Raw genomic sequence first — 25,704 nt, 5'->3', positions numbered from 1 at the left:
TGCAGCTATTAAACCAGATATAGTGATTTGGGACAGAGCAAACAAAAAAGCGACCGTAATAGAGGTCAGTGTACCCAATGATACAGGGCTTAACAGAGCTGAGAGGGAAAAGGTAACAAAGTATCAAGGACTTATGTATGATATAAAACGAAATTGGAAATTAAGACGTTTCAATTATACCAGTCATTATAGGAGCAACTAGGCTTATGAAAAAGAACTTTAAAAAGTACATAGCAAGCAAGCATACCCGGTGAACCAAGTGCAAGTGAAATACAAAGGATTGCACTGAAAGAGACGGCTAGAATCCTGAAAAGATATCTTGGTTGGACTCACTAAAATAGGGGTAAATGTTAGACATCTGGTTGGATGTCCCACCCCCGAGAAGAAAAAGTTTAAGAAAAATGAAAAAAAATATACATTCATGATGATTGCCACTCCCTCAGTCACTGAAAGTCCATGAGCCCGAAAATAACCTTTTTTTTTTTTTTTTGTCCTGCCAGTGAATTCACACGCTCAAGCAGACATGACATTGAAGACGGTCCTTGGCATACATACATATATATATATATATACATATACACACATACATACACATAAACATACACACATCCATACATACACAATACATATAACACATACATACAAACATATACATACACGCACACACACATATATATTATCATATACAAATACATATGCACATATACATACATATTCATATACGTACATGTGTATGTACATATATATACATACCTACACATAAAGTTACCTGCATATACGTACACATACATATATATGCACCTATATGCATACATATACATGCATATATACATACACACAAATATATATATATGTATATACATACAAACACAAATAAACATGTATACACAATAAATAAATAAAAGTATATACACACATACATATATACATACATATACAAATAGGTATACCTACACATACATACACTAGTACATATATTAACATACATACATATATACACACACGTATGCATACATAGAATGATGGCAGATCAATTATTACATGCTTCCAACATTTCAGGGCTACACACATGGCAAAAGTTCCATCGCCACAGACAATTTTTATAGACAAATACCTGAGGAAGTATCTATACAAAGATGATGTTAGCGTTTTAGCTTTGTACGACAGCTAAGTCTCTCGGTTCAAAATGACGAGATCCAGCAAAACGCATGAGCAAGATAGCCAGCAACAAATCAAACTGCAGACCAGCTAAATGCTGGTACTGGTCTCCTGCTTTATGTATTTTTTTTTTTTTTTTTTTTATCAGATTTGCTTCAGCCAGAGGGGTTGCTTTAACAGGGCTTTAGGGAGTCTTTTCCACCCCACACACATATCGAAATAAAGATATACACGTACACATACAAGCATGCATACAAACACACATACGCAAAAACAAATACACATGGCAACATGCACATACACTCATACATTCATAAATAGACGCATGTACATACATATACACGTACATGTATAATATATATGAAGGAGCATTTATGATGACGATGATGATGGTTGTTACGAATAGGTGAATTCAACATGAATAAGAGTAAAACAATCCCAAATAAACAGAAGATAGAATAGAGAGACGTTCGCTTCGCCGGTTGTACAGTTTTTAAAATGAAAACGCATTCATAATGGCACAAATCCACAACGTATAGCATATATATATATATATATATATATAATTTTTGTGCACCTCCTGCCACAAAAAAAAAAAAAATTTCACGCACAGGCACCCTACGTAGGTATCCATAGTCTGTCAAAGAATGAAGGAGTGTGTGTGTGTGTGTGTGTGTGTGTGTGTGTATATATATATATATATATATATATATATATATATATACTAAAGATCAATTCACAATCTCCGAAAACATGTTCCTCCTACCCTCTCACAAGAGCACGTCACAGATATGCCCCGCCAACAATCCCCTACAAACAGCAAAAATATGTTATAACTTCGTTTTTGACTGCAGCAAACTCTTCAGACAATTCTGTGGAGAAAAAAAAAAAAAAACATATTCAAACACATTCAAAAATACAGTGATAACACTCCCACTGCCCGCCGAAGACCGCCAACGAAACACATCTGCAACACACACTCCTATGTGACAACAAAAATGTGTGCCTTCAAAAACTGAATTGAACTCCAACAGATCCATATATATATATATATATATATATATATATATATATAACTACTTCATTTATTCGCATAAATTTAATATATGAAAGTATAGATTTATGCGTAAACTTTAAGTATTTACTTCAAAAGTGCTCAATACGTAGGTAGAGCTAGTTAGTAATTTATAAAATATATATGGCGATTAAGCTACACTGAATATTCTGCGTTTCATCCAACTATAGGATTCGTCAGGCTTATGCGCGAATTCTGTCGTTGCTTCTTGTTTTTATATATGTTGAGGATTTCTAGTCGGCCAATCAGCTTTCTAGTATCCACCGCGCCCCTTCCTACCAGCCAATGGGCATGCATTTTATCAAACAAAGGATCTGTTTTAGAACTAGGTTAGTGGGTTTAGGTGGTCGTTCTCCTTTTTTATACATATAAATATACCTATGTGCACACAACAATGCACATACATATATATACATACATATATATATATATATATATATATATATATGTATATATATATATATATACATATATGTATGTGATCGTTTATGTATATTCATGTTTATTTAATTTATTTATTTGTTTTTTTTCCTATTGTTTTAAAGCTATTTTGTATCGCTATCCTAGAGTAAGTTTTATTTTGTGAACACAGTTGTTTGCTATTTCCCGCCTACAGTTTAATAGATATATATATATAACTGGTTATTACTATTAAATTAAAAACATGGCTGCCATTTGTTTACACTGTGACTCTTCAAAAATCGAAATTGATTTTGAAGCCCTCATAAACAGAAAATAATTCTAGATTAAAGGCAAAAGTCAAGTATTCTAGTTGATTTGTGCTCCTAAACTAAAAAGAAAACATGATTTTTCAATGGTGCCCCCATCATATCAGAGAACTCAATATCTTCTCTCCCTCTGACACACAAAAAAAAATAAAATAAAATAATAAAAAAAAAAAAAAACTTTTGAACAATGCTCGTCAATAATCGTATCCGAAAGTTTGCTTTTAAATCTTTCAGCCCGGGTAATAATACATTTTTTTATTTTATTTATTTATTTATTTATTTATTTTTTGTTTGACAGTTAAATGCGTACCACGCTGAGACAAAACCCAGCAGTTTTTTTTTTTTTTTTTTTTTTCCCCTCTTTTCGAACTGAGAACCCCTCCCCCTCCCCTCAGGCCCATCATCAGGAGGTGGACAGATGAAACATTTTACGCGACACATATGCTCGCAGTTTAAACGGCAAAGGCAGTGCGTAAGTCGATTGCATATAATCCTTTGAAGTGTTTGATGGAGAGTCTGCATAAGTGCGTAAGTCGATTGCATATAATCCTTTGAAGTGTTTGATGGAGAGATTGCATAACAAATGCGGAGAGCGCATGCTTGTCTAATACCACTCCAGAAAAGCGTCGTCCCCGGTAAGAAGTTCCTGTGATATGCCCGGACCTTTCCACTTGAGCCAATCGACCAAGTTCAGCATATCACAACCGACATTGTACAGGACTTTGATGCAGGGCACCTGATATTTGAGGTCCTCCTTGTAGAGTCCAGTGCTGAGGGAGCTGACGCAGACGTAGAGCAGCGTGTGACCCCGCTTGTCGATCATATTCGCGTTGCTCTTGGCCCCAAGTAACAGTTTGATCATTTCTTTCAGTTTCCAGTGGACAGCAACATTCAGCGGTGATTTTCCCGTATTATCGCATTCATCAACAGAGGCTCCAACCGAGAGGAGTTTCTCCACCGTTGCAAAACTGGAATGGACAATTGCATTTTGTACACAGATATAAAGGGGAGTTTGGCCGTCTTTGTTGGCTCGGTTGATGTCTGCACCGGCCTGGACGAGGATGTCTACTAGATGTGGCCGGCCATGATAGGCAGCTTTGTATAAAGGGTATATAAGTCATTACGGTCGGGGAGGTTTAGCATGTAAAAGAATGATAGTGATGTCCACATGGTTTAGAGAGACGGCAGCCAAAAGTGGAGTGGTACTGTCTTTGACACTCGGGACAGTCGGATTACTCCATGGATAATTCAGGTCTGCTCCTTCAAGGATCAAATTCCGTACAGTGTCTTTGTCATTTCTCATAACGACTAAATGCAGTTGGCGTTCTCTGTGCGGCATGCCAAGAATGGCTGCCTCATTCTTGCTCTATTTGGAGTTTCCCATAGCGTATAAATCGTAGTTTAGCAAAAATTCTGAAGAGGTCATCATTGGAGTGAGGGGTGCTTCATTCTCACACGTATCATGGTTGCCATTATGTTCCTGAATATCATCTTTTCCGTCAGGCAGATGAATACAACTCATCGTCTTTTCTTATTGCTTTAGATCGATTTTTGGTCGCTTTCACGTCACTTGCCACAAATTGTCCTGGTCTTTGCATTGGACTTGGTCATTGCATAGAAAAGAAGGAATATGCGAAACAAAGGATTTCATTTCTCTTTTGGGGAGGGTCTCTATCTGGACTGGGGTGACACGTCGGTGTGGATGGATGAGGACTCCCACCACCAAAAAAAAAAAAAAAAAAAAAAAAAGTCGTCAAACACAGACGAAACAATAATAACGACAAGCACAATAATAAAAGAATGGTTTTAAAAACATAGACGCCATCTTTAAAATGCCCGTATACATACATATACAAATACATACATATACCCATACATGCACATATGCACACACATATATATATATATATATATATATATATATATATATATATATATATATATATATATATACATACACTTACCTACATATACATACACTTACCTACATATACATACACGTACATAAATATGCAATCATACACATATACATACATGCTCATACATACATATTCATATATATGCATACATCTACATACATACACACATGCATAAATACACATACACACGCCTATATGCATATATACATACACACACAAACATATACACATACATATATATACATAAACATACATACACCTATATATACATAGATACATATGATGGCAGATCAATTATTACATGCTTCCAGCATTTCAAACCTACACGCGTCAACTTTTCCATCGCAATAGGACCATTTTTTTTTTTTTTTTTTTTTTTTTTTTATAGACAAATGCCTGAGGGAGTGTCTATACCTGATGGTATTACAGAGTTTAACTTTGTACGACAGCTAAATCTCTCTCTCAGTTCAAAATGTTGACATCCAGCAACAAGCAAGAGCAAGATAGCCAGCAACAAGTCAAACTGCAGACCAGCTTTAAAAATCCAAGCGTCTTTAAATCATTTTCAGTTGGACTGTGTTCTCGCCGGTTTTTACGTTGATTTGTTTGGAAAATTATGTACGAGTTTGTTAATATTATTGTCATGTGCTGCAGAAGAATGAGTCTAAAACAAACTTTATTTAAAAATAAAAAAAAAAAAAAAAAAAAATCCAAGCAGGGAGGAAAAGGTACAAAAACGGTCCAGTCGCTGATCACTTACTATTTATGACTTTTGGACTATTTATTCATGTGTATTTTGCATGTATATGTGTGTGTATATGCGTATATGTGTGCCTCTACGTGATTGTATGTGTGTGCACATGCATACGTATGTTGGTGTACATCTGTATGTACGCATGTGTTTATTTCCATGTGTATGCGAGATGGAGGGGGCTCCCGTAAGCCGTGGTGAAGGCAACTCCTCTAGGAGAAGCAAATCTCTGAATTAAAAAACATAAAGCTGGAGACCAGTACCCATATATATGTGTGTATATGTATATAAACTAAAATCTTATGTGCGGTCATTTCTTCTTTTGTCAAATTCTGCTCTGGGTTATTTCACGACAATACTGATCAAAGAACTTTTGGTTAACTTGCCTTTTGGAGTTTTTACAGTCCACAACTGACATCACATTTTCCGTTTCTTATAATGTATAATAATACAGACTTTGGGATTAATTCCAATTTGGAATTCCTGACTGGGGCGTATTATCACAAGATGTATTTTAAATGACTGGTATTTCCATATACACTGGCTTACCAATCAATTTTTAGATGTGCAAGTTTTAAACTTCAAAATGCCAAATATATACAAACCTTCCTGCATTCTATTTCTTTTTATTAGCTTTATCCCTTGCTAACCTCATATGTTACATTCTCTCATTGTTAATGTTATCATTATCCATCAAACCATAAAAATCGTATGTGCTCTCTTGCTCTACTTGTACTGAATTTCTCTTTTCACTTAACTACTTTTATTTGTATCCCCTTAACCCTGGCATGTTTGGATACTTCATATTTAACTTCTGTGTCCCGTCATTTTGCTTTCAAATAACTATGATCTAATGTTTACTGTTTGGCAAAACATCAGCAATGCAAAGAGAGCATCATCGTCCAATCAATCAATTAGTTACATTTTGAGTAATATTTTGTTTGTTTTTTTTTGTTTTTGTTTTTTGTTCAAAATTCCAATAATTACTATTTTAATAGGTTAAGAAATCTCAAGCTATTGAATCTGCCATTCTTGATAAAAAAGAGGAAGGTCTCAAGGTAAGAAATACAATTTCTCTATTTTTAATGCTTTTCAGGGCAAGCCATTCTCAACTTTTCCACATAAATTTGTTGTTGACTTTAATGCACTTGGGTACAAATTACCTTTGTTGACCTGCTTTTTAGTAGTAGCATTGAATTATATTGAAGTCGCTCCAACTTTGAAAAATTCATTATTATATAATAATGAATTAATGCTTGATGTTACATCCTTGGTCCTGGTTTAAATGCACAGCAGTAACTTTAACTCCAGCGCACGGACTTAGTGTTAGTGCGTGCACTCGGCTTAGAGAAGGGTAAGGGAATTTACCACCAGGGACCACTCCTCGGTTTGTTCTCGATCCAGTCAAGTGTAAGTAAATTTAATCGTCTATCGAATTTTCCAGAATCTCTAATCAAAACAGTGGGAAGCGAGCATGCAAAGAGGAGGTAAAAAAAAAAAAAAAAAAAATTCAATATGAAATGAGGGAGCTCTGAAACAGAAATATAGTTTATGCATTTTTTTTTTTTTTTTTTTTTTAAATGGTTTTATTTATCTTTGAGATATATATATATACAAAGAACAAAAAAGAAAACTAACCGAGGATGGAAAGTGGTAAAAGAAAAACGTTCATTGATGACAGAAGAAAGAGTGGTCGCCACTAACTTCAGAGGAAATGAGAGGAGGTTAGTTCCGAGATGGGGTCAACAGTTTGTTTAAAAATCTTTTTGGTGGGGGGATAGAGGAGGAGAGATTCACAAGCCTGATTATCATGTAAGTTCAAATCAAAAGTCCTTGCTTCCATTTTGGGGTAATGTTACCGTATATGACACTTTTTTAACGAAAGACATTCGTCGCTCTTCATGGCTAACTCAGATTCAGCCATATACCTGCTTTCCTTTTTAAGCTATCATTCTTTTATCACCTCTGATTCTATGAGCCAAGAAAACAAAAACATCGCCTTCCCTCACTCTTTTTTCCTCTTCCTCCCACCTCTCGGCTGCTGCTGTTGTTGCTTGTGTCCCCTACGGCCTTTGCATGGCCTCACATGGATTCTAAAAATTATTTTATCCCAGCAGTGTCGTGGTCGTGGCCGCCTGCTATGGACTTACATCCTGTGTTTACACTTATATCCATCCTGGGGTCTCAGTTTTCTTCCCCCAGTCTCATCCGGGCTACGGACAATGACATTAAAAATACAAAAATATGTTGAAAATTGCAAAAACTGGATGAAAGTCAACTCTATTTATAAATTGTACTGAAGTAACTTCAACTTTAAAAATGCTGGTGCTACCAGATCAGACTGTCTTTTGGCTTCCTGAGACGAAATGCAGTTTCCGTTTTTGTTTTCTATCCTTGTTTGTAAAACTTAAATATGTTCTACAAAAACAACCCCTTCCTCCCTCCCTTCCTTCCCCCACATTCTTTTTTTTATTTTATTTTTGTCATTCCACCCCTACTTCCCTACTAATCCCCTAACTTAAAAATACCAACCAAAATAATAAAAACAATTAAACTGAAGTCCATAAATAAATATTTAAAAAAAAAAAAACCCACTGGAAATGAAAAATTTTTCAAATCGATCAAGATTCCACTAGACCCTGTCGGCAGGGCATCAGAATATGCCGACTGCCCCCCTACAGAGAGAAGTCCATCAATGGGGCTACCTGTTGGCCGTGAGTAGCGACTCGTAATGCCATTAGGACGGGATCCTGGTGGTTGAGACTTGGAGGTCAGATTTTAGTACCCCCATTTTCCAACACACCACTTTGGCCCTTACTGGGCTAGACGGGCAGTCGGATGGGCCTGATCCGATCATTCGGCTGGTCACGTCTAGCGCACCACTTATACACATATAACCTACACAAAACCTAAATACTACACAACATTCTCCCATCAACACAGATCCATAAATAAGTGGTGAAAGCGGTGGCTAAGCATATATAAGTATATAATGAACAAAAACTAGACATGGCTGTTTTCCTGTTTCCCATTTTCTACTTGGATGAGAAAAATTAAGAAACACAAATGCTTGGAGTCTACATTATATGCAAGTATACCATTCCTGTAACCCTGTTGTAGCCAGGGCGAATGGGTTTCCCTCCTGTGCGCATCCCAAATAGGGCTCCGAGGTGGGTGGGGAGCAGGAATGATGAACCCACAATCCTAATGAGTTACAAAACACCAAGTAAAAAAAGACTGCTAGACACTTCAGATAGTGACTCGACTGAGGAACAAGATATATATCCAAATTTTATAATAATGGAATCCACTGAAGAAACACCATTAACCAAACTTTCCCCCTTTAAGATAGAGAAAATATTATCTAAAAATATAAAACCCAAAATGGTTAAAAAATTAAATGGCACTCTGCTAATAGAAACCCTCACGAAACAAACGAATGAACTCCTAAAATGGAAAGATTTCGATAATATCAAATAAAAACATTTCGATAATATAAAAATAAAAACATACCCCCACAAAACACTAAACACATGCAAAGAAGTGGTAAAAAGCCGTGAACTTTCACTTTGTCCCATTGACGAAATACGTTCATATCTGAAAGAACAGAATGTAACAGACATTAGACGAATTCAAGTTAAAAAAAAAAATGGAGAAATGATAAACACATGTACATACTAACCTTTTACCAACAAAAAATCCCACCAGAAATAAAAATAGCCTATGAGAAACTGAAAGTTGAAACTTAAATCCCCAACCCACTGCGTTGCTTCAAATGTCAAAAATTTGGCCACCATCAGAATCAATGCACCCGCCACCCAGTGTGTGGAAGGTGCGGAGAAAACGACAACCATACCAACTGTCAAAAAACTCCCAAATGTACCAAATGTAAAGAAAATCACAGTGCCTACTCCAAAGATTGTGAAATTTGGAAAAAAGAAAAAGAAATTACCAAAATTAAACACACGCTAAACATCACCTACCCAGCAGCAAGGAAAAAAGTTGAAACAATCAAATATTCAGAAATAATAAAAAAGAATACTCCTAATACTAATAAGCACAACAATTATCACGCAACAAACTTAGATATTAAAATCCAAGACCTCACCGACCAAATCAAAATATTAATAAACACAATTGAAGAAATTAAAAAAATAAATATAAACAAAACCTCACTGGAACCAAAAACCCAAACATCACACCCGATAGAAACAACCCCTTTAGCTGAAAAAGAAAACAAAAAAAAAAAAAGCAAACACTAAAAAACATACCAGAGGAAAAAAGAAAATAGCAGAAAAAAAAAATTCAACGGACAGGTCACGTTCACTCTACAGGCCAAAAGACACTCCCCTGAATGTTCAGACAGAGGTAGACACGCCGAAGGATCCCCCGGAAAGAAAGGGCCGGCGGAACAGCGAAACAACCTCTGCGGCGCATGAACCTAAACTCCCTAACACACCACGACCATGCTCACAATCCAAAAGTAGAGATAAACAAAAAAAAACACTATGCCTTTAGGGCTCGAAAACCAAGAAGTCATTGAGACTGAGGAATCAAAAGATATTCCTCTTACTCCATGAACCTAGAAATGACGATAAATAAGGAAAAAATAATAAAAAATAAATAAAACCTTACAAATCATAAAACAACATTCCTACAATGGAACTGCAAAGGACTAAAACCTAATCATGAAGAAATACTAGAAATCACCAACAAACACAATCCAGTAGCAATATGTCAACAAGAAATACTAATCAAAGAAAATCACAACTACAAATTCAAAGAATATAACATGTATGACAAAACCCATATATCTACAACAAATAGAGCAATCGAAGGAGTGTCCATACTAATTAAAAATACTATACATCACACAATCCTCCAATTAAACACTGAACTACAAGCAATAGCACTAACGGCTAACCTACACCGCAAAATCAAAATCTGCTCCATATACATTCCACCAAATCGGCCAATAAAAAAAAAAAAGAAATAGACATGCTAATTAACCAACTCCCACCCCCATTTATAATAATGGGAGATTTTAATGCGCACAGCGACCATTGGGGAAGTAATCAAAACAACAACAAAGGCAATATAATAAATGAAATCCTAAATACAACAAACCTATGTATATTAAACAATGGTAAAAATACCTGCATGAATCCAGCCAATGGATCCATGTCTGCAATAGACTTAACAATATGCACTCCATTCATTTATATGGACTTCCATTGGGATGTACTAGAAGATCAACATGGAAGTGATCACTATCCCATCATAATTAAAAGTAATCAAAAAATATCGGAAGAAAAAGTCCCAAAATGGAAATTACATAAAGCCAACTGGGAAACATTTACCAATCTATGCAGAACAGAATTAGACCCGAACATTTTAAATAAAGAAGAACCACTAAAACATTTCACACAAAAACCTTAAACAATATTGCCACTAAAACAATACCCAAAACTTCAACAAATCCCACAAAAAAATCAAACCCTTGGTTTAATGAAACCTGCAAAAAAGCTGTCAAAGAAAGAAAAAAAACACTTTAAAAAATTCAAACAAAACCCTACAACAATTAATTTACAAAAATATAGAGAGATGCGTGGTAAAGCACGATACACCATAAAACAAAGCAAAAAAACATCCTGGAAAAACTATTTCACAGCTAAACAACCAAACACCAACTAAAAAAAACATGGAATATAATAAAGAAAATAGCTGGAAAAGAAACACAAAATACCGCAAACTATTTAATTAAAACTGATGGAACAAAATGCATAAACAAAAAAGAAATAACTAATTTACTAGCTGAAGAATTCTACAAAAATTCATCAAACAAACAGTATTGAACATCATTCCAAAATAGCAGAAAGAAAAACTTAATTTTACAACTAATAACAAAGAAACGTACAACATATCATTCAACATAAAAGAACTAAAAAGAGCAATAAATAAAAGCAGAAATACAACTCCAGGTCCAGACGATATACATTATCAATTCCTAAAACAGCTACCAGGATAATCTTTGAAACTGTTGCTTGACATATATAACAAAATATGGAACACAGGAGAAATACCAAAATCCTGGTTTGAATCAACCATTATACCAATTGCCAAACCAAATAAAAATGCAAGTAACCCAACCAGTTACAGACCCATAGCCCTAACCAGCTGCCTCTCCAAAACTATGGAAAGGATGATAAACAACCGCTTAATGTGGTACTTCGAAAAAAAAAAAACAACCTCTTATCAAAATATCAGAGTGGATACAGACAAAAACAAAGCACAAACGACCAAATAGTACGACTAGAATCATTTATTAGAGACGGTTTCGTACACGGACACCACGTGGTGGCAGTCTTTTTCGACATCCAAAAAGCCTACGATACAACCTGGAGATATGGAATTCTAAGAGACATACACAATATGGGAATAAGAGGAAATATGGCAATATTTATACAAAACTTCCTGTCTCAAAGATACTACAAAGTACGACAAGGAAACACACTATCAGATCAATACGAGCAAGAAGCAGGAGTACCACAAGGTAGCATATTATCCACCACCTTATTCTTAATTAAAATAAATGAAATCACACAAATTGTCGAAGCACAATTTGAAAGATCATTATTTGTAGATGACTTTTCAATTGCATATTCTGCATTAAATATAACAATTGAAAGAAAGATGCAGCAATGCTTAAACAAAATAGAAAACTGGATCGATAAAAATGGATTCAAGTTGGCACAAAACAAAACTGTCTATATTCATTTCTGCAAAAAACAAAAATATCATCTGGACCCACAACTATAAATACAAGGAAACCCAATCCCAATAGCACAACACACAAAATTTCTAGGTATCACACTGGACAATAAACTTAATTTCAATAAGCATATCACTAACTTAAAGCAAAAATGCCAAAAAGCAATGAAAATTTTAAAAGTAATATCAAAAACAGATTGGGGAGCAGACCAAGACACAATGTTAAAAATATACCAGGCACACATAAGATCAAAATTAGATTACGGATGCATCACATATAGCTCCACCCGTAAATCCTATCACCAAAAATTATTAACCATACAAAACCAAGGATTAAGACTTAGTCTGGGAGCATATCAAACATCACCCATGGAAAGCCTATACATAGAAGCCAATGAACCCCCTCTACATTTAAGATGGCAGAAATTAATAACACAATACGCAATAAAACTACAAAGTGATCCAAACAACCCAACACACAAAAAACCTTCAACCTACAATATACAAACTTTTATACCAGCAAACCAATAAACATACCTTCTTTCGGATATCGCATCAAAGAAATATTAATTCAAATTAACGAAAACCCTAATAACATAGTCACACACACAGTAAGCAACAAACCACCATGGACTTTGAAAGATCCAAGCACTGATCTGACTCTTACTACATACCAAAAAAACAATACCAACAACTTAATAAATAAAAGCCACTTCGGCGAACTCAGAAAAGTACCTACAACACAAAGAAATATACACTGATGGAGCCAAAACAAAAAAAGGAACAAGTGCGGCATGTACAGAACCATCTCCAAATAAGACTTCCCATCGACGCATCAATATACACAGCAGAACTACAAGCAATCAAAATGGCACTTGAATTAAGAACGACAATAAGAAAAAATTCATTATATATACCGATTCTTTGTCATGCATCTTAGCTCTAAGAGAAGAACTAGAGCATCCTTATATATTAGATATAATGAATAAATACAATGAAATTATTGAAAAAGGTAAAGAAATAATCTTTGCCTGGAATACCAACATGACTTTGTATCCAGGCTACGAAGAAGTTGACAAATTAACCAAAGAAGCCATTAGCAAAAATATAACAAACATCAAAATACCATACACAGATTTCAGCATAAAAATAAGGGAATATAAGAAAAATAAATGGCAAACAGAATGGGACACATATACCCAAAACAAATTACACGAACACCAACCCATAATAAAACACAAAAACAAAACAACAATAAAAGGACGAAGAGAAAATATTGTTCTAATCAGAATCGGACATACCAAATTAACACACTCGCACCTAATCGAAGCAACAGAAAAACCAAAATACACTTTCTGCGACAAACAGATGACAATAAAACATATTAACAGAATGTCAAAAATACGAAACTATCAGAAATGAATATTATACAGTAGACGAAATCAAAGAATTGTTTCACAAGGTAACACTATACCAAATCATCAAATACTTTTAAAAAATACAACTCTTCAAATCACTTTAAACCGTAAAAACTCCAAAATTTTTAAAATACATAACTCTGAAAATAAAAACAATCTCAACTAAATACATAGCTTGGCATTAAATGACCCACAGTGGTTGATATGCTGTGAAGCCCCAATACCAACTTTAAAAATGCAGTTTCTCTTATTTCAGTAATTTAAATAAACAAATATGAAAAGTATCTGTCATTTATTGGTTTATGCTGTGAAAAAGAAAAATTTAATTCGCAAAAGGATATTTCTAAGGCTAAAGGCATAATTTTTGAGAAATTGTGACAATTCTTGTTGGAGACTTTGATTCTCTGTTATTTGTAGATAATGGCTAAAGTTAACAATTATGCTAAGATCATTCTTTTGGAATAATTCGTTCTTATCTAATTTGTCTAGTCTGTGATCATCTTCATGCAATTTCACCCACAGCCTTCAACTTTTCTGCGACAACATAGAAGAACTAGAGCATCCTTATATATTAGATATAATGAATAAATACAATGAAATTATTGAAAAAGGTAAAGAAATAATCTTTGCCTGGAATACCAACATGACTTTGTATCCAGGCTACGAAGAAGTTGACAAATTAACCAAAGAAGCCATTAGCAAAAATATAACAAACATCAAAATACCATACACAGATTTCAGCAGAAAAATAAGGGAATATAAGAAAAATAAATGGCAAACAGAATGGGACACATATACCCAAAACAAATTACACGAACACCAACCCATAATAAAACACAAAAACAAAACAACAATAAAAGGACGGGTCCTGAAGTCTTAGCTGTTTTCACCTTATAGCTTCCCCTCTCAATTTTCATGGCTAGACCAGATACAGATTCTCCAAGATTTTCTGTTCCATTAAAATCCTGTATTCAACAATCTTAGAATTTCTAAGTATCCCTCTTGTTATGGTTATTGCTAGCACTTCATTCATTTATTTTTCTCCAACAATATCAATATTGTTTTCTTATGAAGAACGAAATAAGATCTATTTGAAACAAATTCAATACAGTGAAAAAAATATATAAAAGAAAACACTTAGCTATGCAATCGTGTGTTTGTCTTCACCTTTATTGACTGATTGTCTAGCTTTGATCTGTAAATTTTATCAGTATTTTCGTATGTGTACGTATGTATTTTTCACCATGCTCATAAAATCATATTTTTTTTGCTTTTACTGCTCTCAGTTCTCCTATTTCATTCTCTAATATACTTAGAAACTGAAAGGTTGGAAAACCCTCCTGCACATAGGGTTCATATTTCATTAAAATTGGAGTTATCGCATGAAAAAGACAGAAAATGTAGATAGGTACATCATTAAGTAGTGAAACAAGAACACATATTTACAAATAGATTGTAATTACGAGTCCATAATGGAATATGCGCTCTTGCGTGCTCCATGCACCTTCATTTATATCTATGGGTCACCGAAATCACATTGTATGAAACCCATCACAGCCACCACCCCCTCAAAGTTTTTATGTCTATTGGACATATTTTTGGGATCTATTTTTATAGTTTCCATCAGAGTACACTATTTTATTTGCTTGTCAGTTGAGGACATGGGTACCTCTAACATAATAACGGACATAGGTTCTTTTGTCATTCATTTGTATTCTGGAGTATATATTTTATTTGCTTCATGTTTTTTTACTTTTCATTCTGAATGTACATCATATTTATTCCCAATTATTCTTTTGATTATTCCTTCTATCCATGTTGCGTTTTCTAAACTAAATAATTTAAGTAGCAATACACATGAAAAAATTGAAATAGCTTAAAATATTTCAATATTGGTATACATAGAAAGAGTTTGATGAGCTAAGAAAGAATCTCTTTAAATTTTAAAAATCTGATTAAATTAAGGAAGTTATGACTATTTTTGTGCCTCACACGTTTGGATATTTTCCCCTTTTTAAGACCATATGCGTTATGTCACATTTTTTACACTACTTTTTCAGTAAAAATGTCATATCTTTGTTAAAACACAAAACTAAGCAATGAAATTTACCATATAAGTGTATTTTTGTACAAGGAATCAGAATATGCGACTGAAAATCTCCCAAAGTTCATGATTTCCAAATAATCTGCAGTAAATGTGAATAAATATGCTGCAATTCCTTAAAAATGTCATGTATCCATATACAGAAAAGAAGTTGGAGAACTCGAAGTTGAATTGTAATGTGCTTTATGTACAAAAAACTTAAATCTAAACGTAGGACCATTTAAAAATGAATATATCGCAATATTTCTTTGGTATTATTGTAGATTAACACCTTCTGTTTAACCCCACCCAACCCCTTCTGACAACCCCTCCAAAATGTGATTCTACCTTTTTAGGCAATTATGAAATGCCATGAAAAACTTTAATGAAAGATAAACAAATTATTTTAGAATTTAATGTAAAATAATTCCCCATTACAGGTCATTCTAGCGTTTTAGGGCAGTTAACTGGGGTTTTTTATGGGAGATAAATGCTGTCTGCTTTTTGTTTTATTTTTTTTAAGACGATTATGTGTGGTTTTAAGAGGGTTTCTATGCAATGAGAATATGGGTAGGTTGCCATTCGGACTTTGAATTAATTATAGGGCTAAGGAAAATTATGTGTGAACATACTGAAGACTTGACAAAAACAATATTAGAGGGGGGGGTGCGGTTAGTTTCACAAAAATTTAATGTAAAATAATTCACCACTTCCAGCATTTTAGGACTGTTAATCAATTTATTTGTTATGTGCATTTTTCTTTAAGGAAGGATCTATTTTTTGTTTGTTTGTTTTAGACACTTGTATGTGGCTTACAGAGGTATTTGGGGAGAGAGGCTTGCCACTCAAACTTAGTGTTATTGTTAGGATTAAAGAGTGTTTTAGGAGGAGACTTGCCACACATAACTTTAGTAGGTGGGTTGCTAACAGTATTTTGTTTTACTATTTATTTTTAAGTCATTACCAAGACTTCAAATATTTAAGTGTCAACTAACTGACATTTGTCTTGTTCTCAGGAAATGCTCAACAGTCAACACTATTTGTGCGTTTGTATTACTTGCCATAGAGGTACAAAAAAGTTGTCCAAAAAATAAAATTATAACAAATAAATGTTATACAAAGCATGTTTTTATTTAATGTAACATGTTTATTCAGCTCGAAAAACATACAGTGCTTACCGATGTATTGGAAAGTTAAAAATGGCGACCGACTATCTCTTCCACATGGTAAGTTTGGGAAAATGAGTTAAAAATAAAAAAACTAGACAAAATACTATTAAAAACACGCCGAATATATATCCGCCTATGTCACGATAACATATATTGAGCGAGTTTCTAACAGTATTTTGTCTGTTTTTTTATTTATAACTCATTTTCCCAAACTTACCACCTCAAAGAGAGAGAGTGGGCCGCCATTTTAAATTTTTGAATACATCGGTAAACACTGTTTTTCGAGCTGAATAAACATGTTACATTAAATATAAACACTAAAAACATATCCAGTTAGGTAGAAAAGTAACTTATCTTGCCTTTGATAACATTTATTATATATTTGTTTTTTGACAACTTTTTCAAAAACGAGATTTTCATACATCTTTTGATTTTGAAAAAACATTTGTGGCTGTTCGCAGTAAAACATTGTTTTAATTTGTTGTTCAAAACTAATGCAATGAATAAGAGTGCATGCAAGCTATATATCTACAAAAGTTTACTTTGTTTTTTTTAACCATGTTTTTAAATTTGACCAGAAATGTGAGAAATTAAATGGATTCATAATGCTGAATTGGTTGGGATTGCTGAAAACCGAATAGTTCTAAACTAATGTTATTCTGATAACAAAATAGCTCTAATTAAGCATTAGAAGATTTATGTTCATATTTTCATGTTTTTCTTAATTCATTTGTAAATAAAAATGAAAGAACGCATGTTGCTTTTTATACTGTGCTATGACTAATACTACAACTGCTGCAGTGCTGCTGCTGCTACTAATACTAACTTAATTTGACCAAACTCGAAAAATAAACATTTTTTCGAGTAGGTCCTTTTAAATTATTATCAATTATCGCGGTCCTACTCAACATAAAATAATACTTTTAATTGATAAAGATAGTAAAAAGAATGATTTATTTACTAGTGAGTGTCCGATGAAATTTTTTTTCAAAATGTTCGATACTCGTCATATTAAAGTCTTATTTTTAACACAACAACAAAAGAAATGGTCAAAAATATTTTGGACACTTGACAGTATTAAGATTAACACTTCTTCTGATTGGTTTCCAAATTTCATAACAAAATTCTTCATACAATGATGGTACGAGCCTTTACAGGGAGGGTCATTATAAAACCTTACCGAAAACGCCATTTTATGACGTTCACATTTTTATCACTTTATTTGCTTAAAACTCTTAAAATATATAATATACATTCATATTTATTAATTCATTTGAAAGTATATTTATTTCCAAACAAAACAGTACTAATTTAAAGTCTTGAAGTGCTTTGGTTTGAAAAATATGGCTATTTTAGTAGAACTACCTTAAAATCTGTAATTATCCAAAACATTTTTGTCGTCCATGTGTATTACTAATTTAAGAAATTTTTTTCACCTGAACTATAAGTGTTATTGCTTTCCTTAGTTTCCGATTAATTTATAAAAAAAAAACTAAGCATACTTTCCTATCAAACATTAAGTCTGCAGGTGATATATTTGTGTCAGTGTTAACCTCTAGTGTTATTCTATAACCATATGAATTTTTGTAGTTCATTTTCTGCATCAACATCATTTTGTCTTTTTGTCTGCTCTTTTGACCATGTTGTTAAACCTCCCAACCAGGACCTTTGATTTTGGGTGATATAGTGCACTTTTTAGGTGATTTATCAAGTGTTTTATTAAAAAATTTCAATTATTTTAATGAAAATAGTGTGTCATTGTCAGATGCAATAGTTTTGCAAACAGTTCCTGTAAGATGTCTTTTTACTTGTTTTACATTTAAAAACTTCTGTCCATTTAATCAAATTGTCTATTAAGATGAAAAAATGTTATTTTTATCCATCAGGCATACTCAATGTGTAGACAAATCAAGTTTTTCTGCCTTAGGCTAAGGACTGAATTTTATTGGTGTTTTTGCTACAAAAGTGCAATTTTGAAAGTTTTTACCAGACTTTTAATATCCTTATCTATCTATAGCCAGTACACAAAACTCCACATAAGTATCTTCATTCTACAATTCCTGGCTGTACAGTGAAAATCGCTTTAAAATTTTGTTGGCACTGTGGGTACGACCACCTAGTTTCTGTACATCAATGTTATTACATACTGAAAACTTTTTCTGATTTCTTAATTGCTTTTTTGTTCAATTTATGAGCTTATTAAATTTTGTTTTGTCAAAAGTAACTGGCAGTTCTTTTACTGCATTATGATAGAATATTTTACAACCATATTCGACCTTAAGGAAGTAGTGACTGTTTTCTCACTATTTTTTGGTTATTGATCTGGATAAACCATCCGCTCATGCAATCTGTTTTGACATAAAAAAAATTCCATTCTGAAAGAATAGTTTAACATCATTGCCCATCTCTGTAACTGCTTCGGTGTGCTTCCTTTTGTGAACCGAATATTGCTAAAAATTGTTATGGTCTGTTTGCAATATAAATGGCTGGTCACTCTTAATGCATCTAAAACCAAGCTCTTATCTTTACATCAACATTCTGACCCCCATCCGGCATCAATTGAAATGGATGGCTCTCGTCTTGGAGAGGCTCCATGTTTTGACAAGCTTCTGGGTTTGACCTTTACTCCTGATCTGAAGTGGAACACTTACATCAAGTCTATTGTTAAGGTCGCCGGGAAAATGGTGGGGTCCTTCTACTGCTCCAGAAGATATCTCACTACTGATGCAATTCTCTATCTATATAAAAGCCAAGTACGTCTAAAGATGGAGTATTGCTGCCACATCTGGGCAGGAGCTGCTAAAAACAGCCTATCCTCCCTTGACTGAGTACAAAATAGACTTTGTGGTTTAGTGGGAGATGCCCTCTTCTCTTCCCTGCAACCTCTCCCCCACAGAAGAGACGTTGCAAGCCTGTCTTTGCTTTATCTTTATTCCCATGGCAAGTGCTCGTCTGAGCTCCAATATCTGGTCCCCCCTCACCAATCTTTCATGATAAACACCCATCTGGCTGAAACCACTATCGATTTTCCCCACTCTTTATCTGTGTCTAAATGAAAACATAGATTCCATGAACAAAATTTCTTTCTTAGAAGTGCACGCCTGTGGAACTCTCTTCCGTTTGCCTGTTTCCCACTTGACTACAATTTGGCTGTCTTCAAGTCCAACATAAACAAATTCCTGATGAACCGCCCCCCCCCCATTAAGTAAGACACTTTATCAAATCTCCAATATTAATGATTACTACGATAATATCCCATTGATTACTGTACATGCAATAACCCTTATCCTGGAGTGGCTTCCAGGTGACCATGTAAAAAAAAAAAAAAAAAAAAAAAAAATCCCTAACATGCAGGAATTTATGCAAATTTTTTTTATCACAAATATTATGGCTAATCCTTCCCTGTCTATTTATGACTAATTCTTTTCTGTCATGTGTAGCACACTTCCAGCATGGGGTGGGTAGGATACTTTGTGTTTCACGTTTATCACGATTTTTGTGTGTTGTCCCCACATTCAAGTTATTAATTTATTATTTTTCGTTAAATTTGGGAGAATATTTTGATTTTAGGTGTTACGTGTCCATGTTACTGGAATATGCATGACTTTGTACTCCGCTCACCTTCTTTTTATATCTCTAGGTGATTGGAAATCATATGGTATGAATTACATCACAATATGTATTGGAATAACACACTTAATGCATATTTTATTCAGATTAAAACGTTTCTATATGAACTCTCGTTCTTGACGTTATTCTTGTGTTGCCTACGCACAGTTAAAACATTTCAAAATATAACCACGAGATACAATGTGCGGCTCCTTACAGATTTCTTTCTCAAACTTTACAACATGGCAAGGAAGAAGAAAAGGGGAAAAAAATAAAACACACTGAAAATGGAGTATACCTCTGAAATATATTTGTGATAAATTTCAAACAAGTAAAATATCTATTTTCCTTTATGATTTGTCTTTCAAGCACACTTGATGTATGTTTTATTTTCTACACGAATATCCATTTTTCCTTTTATAAAAATCTGATACCCTCCAAATATTAATCAAATAATTTTTCTATTTAACTTACTAGTACTAAAATAAAAAATAAATCCTATGTTAATTTAAAGTTTGTAGTGTTCACTGTTTATTTTATTCGACTAGATATCAAACTAGACATTCAAGCAACCTATTTTATGAATTTTCCTCCTTCGAACCCTGATTTTTTTTTTTTTTTTTTTTTTTACACATTACTATAAATTTAGTAACTTATTTAATTTATAAACTAAAATCCCTATTAAAATTTTTTAATATATTTACTACCATATTAACACACACACACACACACTACCATAATACATTTACAACTAATACTAATGCTCAAATGGAAGAATTAATCAATGTTCACTAGATGTGGATATAAGATATCATCACATCAAAACCCAAACGTAAATCCCATTGAACTTAAGAGCAAATTCTTGGCTATATTAATATTCATAATTAAAATCCTTAAAGCCCCATATATTAGCATAGTATTTTAATCACATTTTATACAAAAATTATTTTTAATTGATTTTATTTTAAATTAATTTAATAATGCTCATTTTATTTTTTCTTAATCTATAATTTATTCCACTAAAAAGTGGGGTGGGGTTTACTGTAAAAAGATACCAAGTCTTTAAAGTTCAAAAGAGACCAAATAAAAACATGTAAAAATCTACAATAATCTACATTTTTAATTCAGTAAAATATAATTTATTAAATCTACAGAAGTTAACAATAATCCTCTTGTGTGAGCATGTCAATGACCCTCGTCACAGCTTCTTCCATCTCCTCAATTGTCTCATAAGTTTCTAAGGTTTTCCTTCAGCTTGTAGAACAAAGAAGTCACAAGTCTGTACAATAGGGAAGGTGAGGAACTGTGTTGATGTCCATCTTGTCAAATAATCTGATCTTCTCCCTAGCAGAGTGACAAAGAGCTCCATCTTCTATAAATAGGGAGTTAACGTGGTTCATTTTACCACTTGAGAATATTGGTAGGCGTCAGTCATGTAATATTGAAATATATTTAGCAGAATTGATGTCTCCTTCACATTCCATTTGTTTGTTTTTCTGCAACTTTTGCTTCTTTTGAATGACTATTTCTAAGATAGTTTAACTAGCAATACTACACCATTTTTTCTTTAAATTGAATAAACTCAAATAAAGCATTATTGAAAAGCGCATTTAAAAAAAATATATCTTTAATTTTTTTAAATTGGACCATTAGAACTAGTTATGACCATTCAAAGTATCAAAAAATGTGTGGTTCACTGGACATTTTGCCTTAAGTCAGTCCTATTTAAATGCATACAAGCTTTTGACTGAAAATGGTAGGAAATTTGCACAATTTACAGACTAACCTATCTTTAAAAACTTTATCTCCAGATCTTTTTAAGATATTATGATGAAATTTTGAACATATCATAATACCATGAAGGTTCAGTTGGCGTTATTTATGACCATCTCGCTTTGTAACTTATGGACTAATTAATTAGCATATTTCAGCTTCATTTTAACAGTTTTAAGTAGAAACATCATAAAAACAGCTAAGAGAAATGGTAAGTAAGGCTTTATTATTATAGGAAGTATTATTCTGATGGCCATGAAAAATCCAGGATGGTGACCAGGAAATTCAAGATGGCGACTGGGAATTCCAAAATGGCCACCATGATACGATTCAAAGAAATTAACAAAATATGGCTTGTAGCATATCAAATTAAAGGAAATTTTGTACAGATCAGAATTGTTTTCAAGTACGTTAAACTAATTAGCATAATTAAGTTTCATTTTAATGGCTTTAAGTAGAAGCATCATAAAAACAGTTTTAAAAATGGGAGGTAAAGCTATATCATGGGAAATATTATTCTGATGGACATTATCATTTGTCATCATTATACTGTGAAGAATTCAAGATGGCAACTAAGAAATTGAAGATGGCTACCATGACACGATTCAAAGAAATTAACAAAATATGGCTTGTAGCATATCAAATGAAAGGAAATTTTGTACAGATTAGTTATGTTTTCAAGTACATTTAAACTAATTAGTACAATTAAATTTCATTTTAATGACTTCAAGTTGTTGTGACAATTATCGGGTTAGTTTCTACCACTATTTTGTATAATTTTTTATTTTTAAGTCATTGTCGAAACTTAGACAGTGCGGCCATTTTTTCTTGTTCTCATGTAATGCTTACTTTTTTTTTTTTTTTTTTTTTTTTTTTAACAGAATAAACATTTACAACACCAAAAATTTATCGAGGTAGGTAGAAGAGTAACTTGCCTTTGGTAACATTTATTTGTTTTTTAAACACTTTTTCATATCCCTGTGGATTGTAAAACAAACTCAAAAGTTATTCTTTTACTTGACTGGATAAGTGGCTTGTGTGTTTTAACTCGTTTAAAAGCATGGTCATTCTTTTTCAAAGAATTTATTTTGTAAAAATATTCTTTTCCTTTCCATAATTAAAAATTCTAGTTTTTTAAATAATTAGTCATGCTACCCGGCGTTGCCCGGATGTGGTGCGGTGGAATGGGAGGGGGGGTAAATCAAAACAAAATGGGAAATAAATAAGCAAACATATTAACCCTGTTTAAATATAATTTTTTTAATCAGAAAAACAAAAACAGTGAATGTGATGTAAAATAAAGAATAAGTAAACGAAAAAAAATGGCATAAATAACTTTTTCAATATTAAAACTTTAAAAATCAAAAAAAAAATATCTGATATCTAGGCTCGAATGTGCAATCTTAAGATAATGAGACTGTTACTATGACTGGTCTATGACCACATGAGCGAAGTTAAGTTATAAAATTTAAACTAATTCAAGAACGTTTTTTGCGCATGTGTGTTTGGCTAAATTGTCATAAAGGAACGATTTTTTGCTACCCCTCCCTGTAAAAGTGCTCAGTTGAAGGTGAAGAATTAATGTTCTTAGCCAATTTTTCGATATTTGTCGTCTGAAGGGTCAAGCTTCAAAAGGATACCAATAGGTACCGGCAGCAGCCTGAAAAATGAGTGGAATTCGTAAAAAAATGGTCAACTTTAGGTTATGTTCACCAGCCTGTATGTCATTTGTTTGAATTTGTTTTTGGATAAAATATATATTAAATGAAAGAGCAAATCTTCCTCTTTCGTATGGTGTTTATTTTGTATTTGTTGAATAAAAATTCAATTTTACTGATTTATTTTAATAGCACCAACAAAAGTGATAACATTTTGACGTGGAATGCTAGCTGCTAATTTTTAAAAAATCAAGAAAATCATACCTCTTATTTAAAACTCTCGCAAATTTTTGCCATTCGACCAATAAAAAAACTATAGATAGTATCAAATTAAGCAAAGAATAATCTTTATTTACATATAAAAATTACAACAAATATTTAAAAAAATGTGCAAAATTCTTTTTAAAAAAATTTTCTGATTAAATTTGCTTCTAGTGAATTAACTATTCCTAATAAACATAGCAAACGCGATATTAAATTAAAGTTTATTCAATTTCCTATAAAATGGTGCTAAAAAATTGTACCTAGCTTTATTCGCAAAAATGTGCAAGGCGAAAGAAAATTGACACCTCAGGAGTCTTTTGGACAAAATTGCGTGAACCGTGAACACGGCGAAAATGTGCGTGTCAATGAATGAAAGTTGTTCGACTTCGATATTTCACCAAATAGGTAACTATACTGCTTCAATTTCAATATAAGCGATAAGAAACCGTCTCTGTACATTAATTTGTAAAAATTACGTTTGAATATTTTAAATATTCAGAAGTATTTTGCAACATGTACTTAGCACGTAAACAAATAAGCGATATTTTGGATTTTTTAAAAAATTTGTATCATTTTGGAGGGAAATGAATAGGGAGTATTTATGATAAACCATTTATGAAACTAGTGATTTAATTTTAAAACGTTTGAGCATCTAAATATTCGTTTATCGGCATTCTAAACCTGTTTCCTGAAAGTAAACAAACTTGGCAAAAGAGCGTAAAAAATGCTAGACAAGAAGCAAATTGAACAGCGCGTTTCTAGCATTTTGTATTTATTTGAAAATGATTTGGTGCATGGTAGATATTTAATTCAAGGCATGCGACTGCATAAAATTAAAGTTTGAATAAACGTAAAAAACTATTGTCGTCCATAGATGAAAGTACGGTGGTTACGCACTTAGCGAAACCGCGCTATTTTTAAATAGTATTTTCAAGTTAAATTAAAGTTTTATGATAACTTTTTATATTAAATTGTTAGTTGAAAGCCCAGAAGCGTTACAAAATACCCTCTCCTCCCCATGTTAAGAATGGCTTTCTAAATGTTATTTCAGCACAGTTCGCTAAGTGCATAAGTACCGAAAGTACAGACTAGGCTAAATTTAAAAACAAAAACAAAAAAACATCCTCTCTTCCACATGTTAGTTCGCTTCATAAGTACTATTGTTTTCTTTTATTGTTTTAACATTTATTTTTTATATTTGTATAATTAAAATTGTTAGCTGAAAATACGGTGCTTCTACACTTTATTGCCGAAATTGGAGACATCATTTTATTTCACGCACCTGCTGTCCAAATCCAGGGGAGACTATGGCCGAAGCATGAAATAAA

The 25,704-nt window shown here is 33.0% G+C and overlaps 1 protein-coding gene and 1 pseudogene across 3 annotated transcripts in view; one reads left to right on the top strand and one right to left on the bottom strand.

The window, feature by feature from the left end:
* Positions 1-25,704, top strand: part of LOC145295951 (N-lysine methyltransferase KMT5A-A-like) — a 191,819-nt gene that overhangs the window by 95,885 nt on the left and 70,230 nt on the right. The window contains exons 4-5 of one of the 3 annotated variants that reach the window (XM_080141844.1): positions 6,630-6,689; positions 23,336-23,368. The exons of 1 other annotated variant lie outside the window; for it this stretch is intronic. In XM_080141844.1, the coding sequence (XP_079997970.1) occupies positions 6,630-6,689; positions 23,336-23,368 (93 nt within the window). The remainder of the gene's footprint in view (positions 1-6,629; positions 6,690-23,335; positions 23,369-25,704) is intronic. One more of the 3 variants, XM_080141855.1, reaches the window with a different exon arrangement.
* LOC145295930 (uncharacterized) lies at positions 3,365-4,371 on the bottom strand (annotated as a pseudogene).

The sequence above is a fragment of the Euprymna scolopes genome, chromosome 2, assembly GCF_053919585.1.
Source record: "Euprymna scolopes isolate OS-2025 chromosome 2, ASM5391958v1, whole genome shotgun sequence".
Lineage (NCBI taxonomy): Eukaryota > Metazoa > Mollusca > Cephalopoda > Sepiida > Sepiolidae > Euprymna > Euprymna scolopes.
The sequence above is the reverse complement of the archived record's forward strand: the minus strand, read 5'-3'. Positions and strand labels throughout refer to the sequence as shown.